Below are 10,449 nucleotides of genomic sequence, written 5' to 3'. Positions count from 1 at the left end.
CCAGTATGAGCTTTAACCAAGAGTGATGTATTTTTAATAATATTCAACTGAAGTTCGCCTATGTAAGGCCAGTCGCCTTGCAGTTCCAGGCATGCTAATCATTTCTATTTTAAATAAAAATTAAAAGAAGAGTTTCTAAACTTAATGCACCAAGTACGAATTGCAAGTGAAATTTCATTCCTGGGATCTGCCCTCCGGAGGTGATAGTCCCATAATAAACTGAAGGCACAATGCCATTAGAACAAAGTCAGATGCAACAGCAAGATGTTCCAGTGATGACTAATCAACCTCAATTTCAAAGCTCGGGTCATTCATTAAACATTAAATCAATATATTGCTGAGGTGACACAACCACAACACATCCACTCCGCCACCCTACGACTGCCACGCGGGCATCTCTCTTGCAGCTCTCATGTAGCAAGTTGGATCTAGAAAAAACCATGGTCCAGGAGCCACACAGGTAGCAAAGAAAAATTATCCCCAACCCCCAAAATTTTAAAAAAGAACTAAATAAAAAACCTCAATTTCACTAGTGTGCTCTGTGATATAACCTCTTTAGGGATGCCTTATCATGGTTTCTGCAGGTGCAGGTAGGACAGTTAAGCTCAGCCATAACAATTACCGCTCATATTTCACCCCCTCCCGAAAAAAAAAAGCTCATAAACAATTAGATTTTCTATGATCTGTGATAATTGTTGAAAAAATAAATAAATAAAAAAGAGGTAACAATTGGCAACCGGTACGACATTGATTATTCTCTAATTTAGGCTTCATTTTATATATAACCTGATCTGCATTTTGCAACTGAGATGATCATTTTACTTCCCTAATGGCATCTCCATGATGGAAACACTACACTATTCCTCACAACAGAAAAAGTCTAGAACATGATTGGCAATTGAATTTGTTCTTCAACTTCATCTCCAGTTAAGGTAGAAGATAGAAGCAGATGAAGCACCTCAAGAAGAGAAACTTCCTTTTGTCTATTGAGTTTGTAAAAGAAAATTCAAAATCAATATCGGACCTCAAACTATCTGACATTCTAATAAGGCTTCTTCATCATATATCCTTTTCCAATAAAAGTGTCATTTATAGCAGGATGAAACAATTCTTATCCAACGGAGTATGAAACTAAGAGTGGTAGTGTTTAAGAAACCCAACTACTAAACCATCAGAAGGGCATTGTGCAGCATAAAGAAAGAAATCCATGATATTCCAAAATCAACATAAGCAACAGATTCAATGGGAGTCCAAGAACATTAACCGTTTCAGATGGAATCACAAGTATTTCTCTACTCTCTTTCAGATTGGCCTACCTTCAGGAACAATCTGATCTTTGAGCCACATGTAAATGGGCACCAAAACATAGTATGTTGCTGCCATGGCACCAAGAATGAAACGCAGAAAGAACATCAAAGGATTCACAGGCTCCCTGACATCCTCCGCCTTTGGACCAAGCTGCATCAATAAATGCATACCATTAATCTCACTAAAGCAAAGGAAACCAACAAAAGAATTAAAACTCAAGCATTTTGTTTACTTCCATTTCACTAACATCAATCAAAACAACTACTAAGAAATTCAGGACATAAAAATACATTTCTCTGATTATATATCAAACATGAAGAAGACCTAATGTATTCTAACACCAAATTAGTGAAGATGCTAATAAAGTCTAACAAATTTCTATACCCTATTTTAGTTCCTTACTTCTGTCTGGTTATCTTTATTCAAGCATCACTTTATTAAGCCTGGGTACATCTGAAGAAATTAAATGTGAAAATGAAGGCCAAGGACAAACTTCTATTTCGATACATTACTAACAAATTAGTACCATTGATTGCCAAACCCCAATTTAAGATACACTATGTGACTGAAATGCACTGAAAGACACAGATGCAACCTAAATAATTTATTGTCTCAGCCAAATCACCACAATGTAAAATAGTTTCTCATACTTAAGTACCAAAATTACTATAAACTTCTGCTTCAATGTGCACATTGTTTATCTTTTGTAGGTAAGCTAGCAAGTGAACCTGCAACATTCTTGTTGGAGGGTAGCAGCATTGCATGGTTTAATAAGGAACTCTTGAGGATTTGATACCTTCTTGAAGCAGTGAAATAGAAAACACAACTAATAAGTATCCAAGAAGTTCTTTTATATTGGGCAGTTAAAAATCATATAACCAGCAATGATATAATAGTGCAGAATGTTAAGCAGTTAAGATGCATCATACATACACTCAGGATAATTGAGATGACGATGTCGAAATGAATTTGTGGAAAATTATGAAGGATAAAATAAGGAATGACCAACTAGCGGATTTGGGTTACATGCTAATCTAAAGAAAAGTTGTCTGACGTAGCACGGCCATGTTTGATGGAACCCATTAGATGGCCCATCACAGAGGAGTGGTATGGTTAACATTGAAGTAGCTAAAAGAGCCATGGACCTAAAATGACTACAGGAGAAGTAAAAGAAAGGCATCCACAGTGCAGGCCTTCTATCAAGTACGACCTTGAATAAATCTTTGGGGGCTAAGAAACCATGCAGTTGATACCATTGGGTTGGATCAAGACTGGGTTGTTGTATTTGTTCTAAATAATAGTCAAAATATTATTATCTACCTCAGATGCGTCCAATGGTTCCTCACCTATCAAAATTTCTTCCCCCACTTTCGTGGGAGCGGGTTTTTTTCCCCTTTTCTTTTGGGTTTTTTTTTTTGGGGGGGGGGGGGGGGGGGGGGGGTGTTTATATTTTATTTTACTCTCTTTTTTTTTTTAAAATAACCCCCCCCCCCCCCCCCCCCCCCCCCCCCCCCCCCCCACCGCTTTGTGGGATAACAGTGGGATCAACCAACCATGCAGAAATGGAAAACAAGGCAACAGCATAAGAGGTAAAGCATTGTTTCCAAATAGACAACTAGAGGTAATGAAGATTAACAATCAAAAAAATATATTACCTGGAGGGGAGAGTCTCCTGATGCTGGCTTCACTCCGGTCACAGAGCATCCCATAATCAAACCATGTCGACGGACTCCTCGATACCATTTTGGACCAATCCGTTTCAGTTGGACATCTTTAAACCCAGCTTTTGTAAACCATTCAATGTACTCTTCCTCCTTTGGGAAAAGCATCCAAACATCTGCAAAGAAACGGGATAACCAAAATGTTGGATGCACAGGACCAATAAGACAGGCTTTGCCACCGATTTTTAAGACCCTGTACGCTTCCTTGATGCCACGCTGTGGGTCTGGCCAGTATTCGATGCTGCAAAGAGAAAACATAGCTCATCACAAGATTCAAAATGTTTACATTTTAAGGGAGAAGTATGTCTAAATTTGGGGCGAAACTGTTGCACATCGAATTTTGGAAAGATAAAAACAGGAAAATCTGAAGTTCACCAAATTACTAGACGAAAAACAATAGTTCACCGCATTACTAATCCAAATCCCAAATGTCCTTGTGAAGAATCCCAAGATTTTTCTTACCTAAGAAAAGGATTCTAATGAGTAAACGGCCAAAACAAACAACCATTACGATTCCCAGTGTGATAGAGGAAAGGAGAGAAGAAAAGATACATTACCTTCCAGCGGAAACATATCGATCAGCATAATCAGTTGGGAAGGGAAGATCTTCAGCATCACCTTCAATGATCTTGCAGTCCTTCAAGGGCGCCTTCTGCTTTGCCTTGGCAAGCTGGTGAGGGGACTGATCAAGAATCGTAACATTTTTAGCATCTACATGCTTAACAATACCCAGAGTAGTGAACCCAGTTCCACCACCAACGTCCACCACTATCATATTCCGATCATAGAGATCCGCAGGCTCGAGGGCATCGTCCCTCATGTCTTCAGTCCAGTGTCCAGGGTTTATGACATGGTCATAGATTATGGAGAGGAACCTGTAAAACCAGAATGCCTCCTTTTTGTGTTGTATGAACCTAGGTTGAGAAGCCGGCCTTGCAGAAGAGACACTGCATCTGAGTGTTAGGGTTCGAGCTTTTGATTCCCTGGTACAAGACAGCAATTCAACCCTGGGGATGGACTTGCCATTGAAGTCTGAACCCAGAAAACCTAACCCATGTGGAACACGTCTTGCAAAGGTGAGATTCTCAGCCCCGCTAAGCATTGAAGAATACATGAAATGATTGAAGGAAGTAAACCCACAAAAGAGCTGAGAATACTTTTTCTTTCCCCTATATTCAGAACTTCCTGCTTTGATGCCTCATTGAAACAGATTTTTGCCTCGCCAATTCCCCCTCACTGTGGTTTCATTCATCCACAATTACATATTCATTTTTCAAGACTTGAAAGGACACTGAGGAAGAGAGGAAGGGAAAAATTGAACGAGCACCTGGCCACCACAAACTTGGTTTCTGGAGAGATGGGTTCAAATTGTTACCTATCGATAAAATCACTCACGGGATGGCTGCATTGCCAACAAGCAACAAATCTAGTGTCTTTGGTACGAGGGGGTTTTTATAATTAAAAAAAGAAATTGGGGATGGGATATTACATGTGCAGTAAGGCTTGTTGTTTAACGTTCTCGGTGAGACATTCACACATTAACTTTCTCTTCCTCAGTCCTCACCCTCATTATAGAATACAATTTTACATTGACTGCGTTTGTTTGCAAAGGTGGGGTTGGAAAAAAAATTAATTTTTCAAACCTTTTCCCATCCCACCCAGCAAACAAACAAACAGACAAATAAACGCAACTTTATAGTATGATATTGATGGCTATAAACTTGGAATTTGGATCTTATCCTAGAGGAGGTTCTCACTTCTTCCAACAAGTTATAAGAATCAGCTATGTGGAATATTCTAATTCAAAGGTTTAAATAAATTTAATGAATATTTTTTAATTATAATATTATACATAGTTGAATTCTATATTATTAGGTATTTACTAGAAAGATTTCATTTAAGAAAAAGAGTCAAACTACCATAATTATAGGGTTAATATGGTGAACGTACTTCTAGCATATTGGTGGCAGCTTCCTCTGCATGAGTTTGAACCTCCACCTCTACCACACCTTCCAAAGGCCTCTAATCTCTATGGCTATTACTAGTTGATGACAAAAAAAAAAAAAAAAAAGAAAACCTTTTAGGTCAATATTATACATGGGAATTAATCAAGTCAAAGACTTTAAAACTCATAACATAACATAAAAGAATAAAAAAAACTAATGAACACATTTAGTTTAATACTCATTAAAATTATGGGTAGCAGTTCCCTTACATGAGATTTTTATTTTTATTTTACCTCATTTCTCTTTTTATTGACACGCCAACACCCCCCACCCAAGCACCTAAAAAAAAAAATAATAAATAAAAAATCCCAACCCCGACCCAAAATATAAAATAAAAATGGTATCAGAGCAAGGTTCAGTAGACGTTGCCGGAGGTATGCGAAGATTTAAAAAGAAGAGGATATGTGCCAGGAGAACGGAGAAGGCTTCGACGGATTGATCGAAGGTACGATTCTGGATCTAGAATCGTGAAGTTTTTTTATTTTTTATTTTTTCTTGTAGATTGATCGGGTTAGATCCTTTAAAAAAAAAAAAGAAGGTAGCGGTCGGATTTTGGATCGCTAGGAACATGCAACAATGTTTGGTGAAGTTGTTTTTGAGCTTTTTTTTTTTTTTTTGCTTGGTTTTAATGTAATGATTACATTGGTTGAAAAAAAAAATTGTGAGTGGAGAACGTGGAGGAAGAACCATAGAGGGAGAGAGAAAAAAAAAATTCTTCGGACTTAGTGGAAGTGACGAAATGAGGAGATTTTGCTTCGTTGGTATTGATTTTGTGAGTTCGTATGGAAATCGATGGTGAGGTTCTTTCAGTTGATTGATAGGTACGAAAGCCACAGATTGATCAAGTAAATTGTACGGGCTTGCAAGTAGTGTTGAAACAGGTGGAGCTCAGTTGACACTTTGGCAAGGGGTACAGGTAGACAGAATTTGCAGGTTGTTTAGGCGCAAAACAAGGGCAAATCTGGAAAGAAGCGATTGACTTTCGCTTTGGATTTGGTGAATGGTAGTGATCTCTCGGAGCCGGAATGTGACAGGGGAGATGGAGCCACGTCACATCGTGGCGATGAGCTATACGGGACACCCTTGGTGGGGGTGTGCGCTATGCTGGTTTAGTGATGGCGGTAACAAAAGCATCCCTGGAGGGGATGTGGGTCATGCGTGTATAGTGGCGATGAGCTGTACGGGACATCCCAGGTGGGGGGTGTGCGTCATACTGGTTTAGTGATGGCGGTAACAAAAGCAGCCCTGAAGGGGATGTGGGCCATGCGGTAAGGTGTGGTGGATACACAGAGACGAGTGATTGCAGAAAGACATCATCAACGGTTTTCTTCAAGGTGGTTTGCAGAATTCAAGCCAAGGTGGAGATTGTTGGGTTTGGGTGTCTTGTATTCTGTGGGTTTATGTAATTATGGTTTTTGTTGTATTTGTAATTGAAATAGGGTTTGGGTCAATTATTAGTACTAGGGTAAAATTACAATTGGGATTAGGGTTTTATGTTTCCCTATAAATAATCTCTGTGGGATAACCTATAAGCATCAATCCCTGTAGGGGATTAGGAAACCCATCTCGGGGATAGGGATTGGGCATAGAAGCAAATGATAATACTTTGTGGATGTGAAAGTGGTGTGAAGTTTTCTTGGAAATAGTAAAACTCCTTTTCTCTTTGGTGGACGTAGGCATGGTTTTGTCAAATCACGTTAAATCCCTCTTGTGTGCTTTGCTTGTGTTATTCTTTGTTCGTAGTTATGCATTGATAACTCTAAGAAATAGAGTTAAGATTTATAACTTTTATACTTGAGATGGCTTGATTTAGGAGTATTTTGTCTTTGTTTTAGTGATAGTATTCATTAGGTGTTGTTTTATTTAGTCTCAACATGTTGCATTTTGTTTAGTTCATTTTTGTCACATTGCATGAATTTCCCTTCTTTTTATGGATGAATTTGACTGTTTCTCTTTCTCTTGAACATGTAGGTGAAGATTCATAATAGAAGAACATGTCCTCTAACTTTGTTGTAGAGTTGTTGTTGCATTGCTACAACAACGGAGCAGAATATTCTCAGATCCAATTCAAATGGAATTGACCAAAAAGGGCTAACTTAAGTGGACTAAATTCTTGTAAATACATGATGGTTTTCAGCCCTTGATCTCAGGAGAAAGGTTCTAATCCTATGGCCAGAATCTAACCTAATGATTGAAGACATTTATGGAAGAAAGAGAAGAGAGGCAAGGAGGAGAGGAGGAGACATTCACCAAGGGAGAATAGAGACGGGCGAGAGGAAGGAGGTAGAGAACGAATGCCGGAGCTCTTGTGGAAGCAAGGAGCTCCGGAGTTGCCGATTTGTGAAGAAGAAAGCGGAGCTCATGTGGAAGCATTGAAGCCTTAGTTTATTCTTGTTTTTATAACTCTATCTCTATTTTCTAGTCTCATGTCAACTATACTTGGTTTTATGCATTTGAATTCGTTATGGACTAAATCTTAGCCGTGTTAGGATGATAGTAGTACCTAAACCTGAATTTTGATATGTAAATAATCATGTGTTCTTTAGTTTTATTGCAATCCACTTTATTGTTAATGAATTCAGCATGTTATATTGACTAATTTCAGTTCTTGAACCATCTTTCTTGAATGAATGTTATGATTTCATTAATTGAAAAATTAATGAAGTCTAAGTGTTTGTTGAATTGTGTGAGTTAGCATCATCTTTAATTAGGTTGTGTTAATTAGTAGGTTGGGTAGAAATACCCAATTACCTCACATTACCATTGATTGGATTGGGTTTAAATTGCATTCTTAATTCAATTCTTCATTGGAATATGCGATGTTGATTTAGGATGCTAGCTATGTGTATTGGAAAATACCATATTGCCATTCATTCCAAGTCTTGATTATCCGGGGTTGTAGTATTGCTTTAGTATTTGTGTTTTAAAATTGGGGGAAGGGAAACTGATTTCTAACACACTTGTCACCATAAGCCCATTGCTCAAATCTACATTTAGTTCCTTAGTCCGTATTTGGTAATAGTAGACAAACACCAACAACCGTTAATCATTTAAATCAATTTATTTTTACATTGAAAGTTAAGGATATAATTCCCCGTGGGATCGATACTATACTTATCATTTATTACTTGATTGCGATACGTATACTTGCGTGATATCTTGAGATACAAGCAACATGCATCCATTATCCCTAATAGTATCTTCATTAACAAAAAAAAATGATGTACCTTAATCAAAACAGCTATACAATATAAGTTGGGACAAAGCCTAGTTACATGAATAATTCATCCCTAAACACATGGAGAGGGAAATATAATTGGGAGTTCAGTTCCTCTATTCTGACCCCTTATTATTGATTTTAATTTTTTTGGTTAAGATTATTGATTTTAATTACTTTGTTAAAATTCAGTGATGGTCATCCTCTGTTGTTGGAAACAACACCAATATAACAAACAAAGACAAGCACACCGCAGAGAACACAAGGCAAACGAACCAAGGAGGACAAAAGACCAAACCGACAGCAAAGACGGGCACCCGAAAGGGGGGCAAGCCCAAAGGGACACAGCCACAAAGCCCAGAACAAGAAACCAAAATAACACAACCCCCAAAGGGGACAACACACGCCCAAGGGCGGACACAACACCCACAGGGGGACAAAGACACGCCCAAAGGCGGACAAAACCCACAAACGGGATGGAGCAGCGAAAGGGGAGAAGGCAAACCCCGACCGCGAGCCGAAAGGCGACGGCAAGCCGACGCAAAGAACGGACCGGACGGAGGCCGGGGCACCAGGAAACGCGAACCAAAGGAGCGCAGAAAAAACAAAAAAAAAAAAAAAAAACAGAACCACGGACAAGGGGAAACCAGACGGAAAGGAGAAAGCGAACGGAGGCGGGAAGAGGGAGGCGAGACGGGAAAGAGAACGGAAAAGAGAGAGAAAACGAGAAAACGGGAGAGAGAAACGAGAGGGCGGAGAGGAACGAGACACGGGAGAGAGAAACGAGAGGGCGAGAGAGGAACGAGACAGGGAGAGAGAAACGGGGAGAGAACGAGAGGGCGGAGGAGGTAAGAGAAAATGGGAGAGAGAACAGAAGGGAAAGAGAGAAACAAAAGGGAAAGAGAGAGAACGGGAGGAGGTAAACAAAACTGAAAGAACAGACGGGAGAGAGCAGGAGGAGAGGAAGAAAAACGGAGTTGGAGGAGACGGGATGGAGACGGGGGCCGGGAAGAAGAACAGGGATGTTAGGAGAGAATTGTTAGAACTGTGAGATTTACTGTCATCGTCTATTAATTTTGGTGATTAAAATGAGGAAAAGATTACCATGTGCAGAAAAAGTGGTCATGATCTTTGTGTAGGGATTCCAAAGTGTGTATATTCCCTCACTAATCTAATATTTATAAAAGTTAATACATATAGTGATAAGATTCAATGATCCGATAATTATCCTATGGATGACCATCAAACTAGCCGTCAGATCGGAATTACGGTCAAAATTTCAATCTCGACTATTAAAATTCAACGGTCGAGATTCAATTTTGAATGAGATTTCAGATCTAACAGTCCGAAATCTCGATTTGACGGTCATGCACATTTACCCAAGCAAAATTAAGATCAGTTAAAAAAAAAGGGAGAGCCATCAAAAATATTCCACTGTGTATTTGATTTCAAAGAACCAAAAGTTGTTGAGAATCCAGCAATGACATAGTGAAGGATACCATCTGGCTGAAATGCATGGGAGTGGGGAGGGATTCTTCAGAACGGTCCCTCTTAAGAGATATTTGGTTTAGGGAAACGATTGCATCTAAGACCGGGCATGAGTGCAACTGTGCCTGGATTGAGAGCTCACTTTGGTTCTAAGTGGTAACCAGAAATATTCCTTCTTTGCATTATTAAGTATTATCAAAATTGACAAATTAAAAGTTCTCACTCCTAGCTAGACCTGTAAATGAATAGTCGAAATTCGCCTATGAATTCGCATTAGTATTCATTTAAGGGTATCTGAATCTAGAATTTTTCTTATAAAAAAATTTCCATATCCGTCTCCCCTAAAAATGGCTGATAATCAAATTCGAAAGCCAGAAATCGATAACCGGAAAATCACAAATCATATATTATCAAGTTAGAGTAAAGTATTAAATAATTATTTCGTTAAAAAGTGTTGATATCGGATTCGAAAACCAATGTTTGGTAACTGAAAAATTGGAAGGAAAAAAAATGACAATAAAAAATCAATAATCAGATAGTTTTTTGGACTAGATTATTATCGGATATCTAACGGACACCTTCTATTAGTTTTTGCCGGATGTCAGATTCAGATAGTGAATTTGCTTATCGGATCGGATACAAATAGTGGTGTATCCAAACGGAATCCGATTCTTTTACAAGTCTACTCCTAGCAAACGATGTTTTTTGG

The 10,449-nt window shown here is 38.7% G+C and overlaps 1 protein-coding gene across 1 annotated transcript; it reads right to left on the bottom strand.

Annotated features, from left to right (window-relative positions):
* Nucleotides 1-1,035: 1,035 nt before the first annotated feature.
* LOC149028462 (2-methyl-6-phytyl-1,4-hydroquinone methyltransferase, chloroplastic-like) lies at nt 1,036-4,453 on the bottom strand. Its single transcript, XM_089136865.1, has 3 exons — nt 3,587-4,453; nt 2,964-3,270; nt 1,036-1,458 (listed from the first exon to the last, which is right to left on the bottom strand). The coding sequence occupies exons 1-3, from the start codon at nt 4,141-4,143 to the stop codon at nt 1,303-1,305; spliced, it is 1,020 nt and encodes a 339-aa protein (XP_088992991.1). The 5' UTR covers nt 4,144-4,453; the 3' UTR covers nt 1,036-1,302.
* Between the last annotated feature and the right edge of the window lie 5,996 nt (nt 4,454-10,449).

The sequence above is a fragment of the Hakea prostrata genome, chromosome 1 (assembly GCF_041222555.1).
Source record: "Hakea prostrata isolate BN-2017 chromosome 1, UWA_Hpros_2, whole genome shotgun sequence".
Taxonomy (NCBI): Eukaryota; Viridiplantae; Streptophyta; class Magnoliopsida; order Proteales; family Proteaceae; genus Hakea; species Hakea prostrata.
This window is presented reverse-complemented; position numbering and strand designations above follow the sequence as displayed.

Excerpts from the sequence above, each read along its gene's own strand:
- LOC149028462 (XM_089136865.1), bottom strand. The coding sequence starts at position 4,143 with ATGTATTCTTCAATGCTTAGCGGGGCTGAGAATCTCACCTTTGCAAGA. Across the intron at positions 3,271-3,586 it reads CGATATGTTTCCGCTGGAAG|CATCGAATACTGGCCAGACC; the intron begins GTAATGTATCTT and ends TTCTCTTTGCAG. Across the intron at positions 1,459-2,963 it reads CAGGAGACTCTCCCCTCCAG|CTTGGTCCAAAGGCGGAGGA; the intron begins GTAATATATTTT and ends TTATTGATGCAG.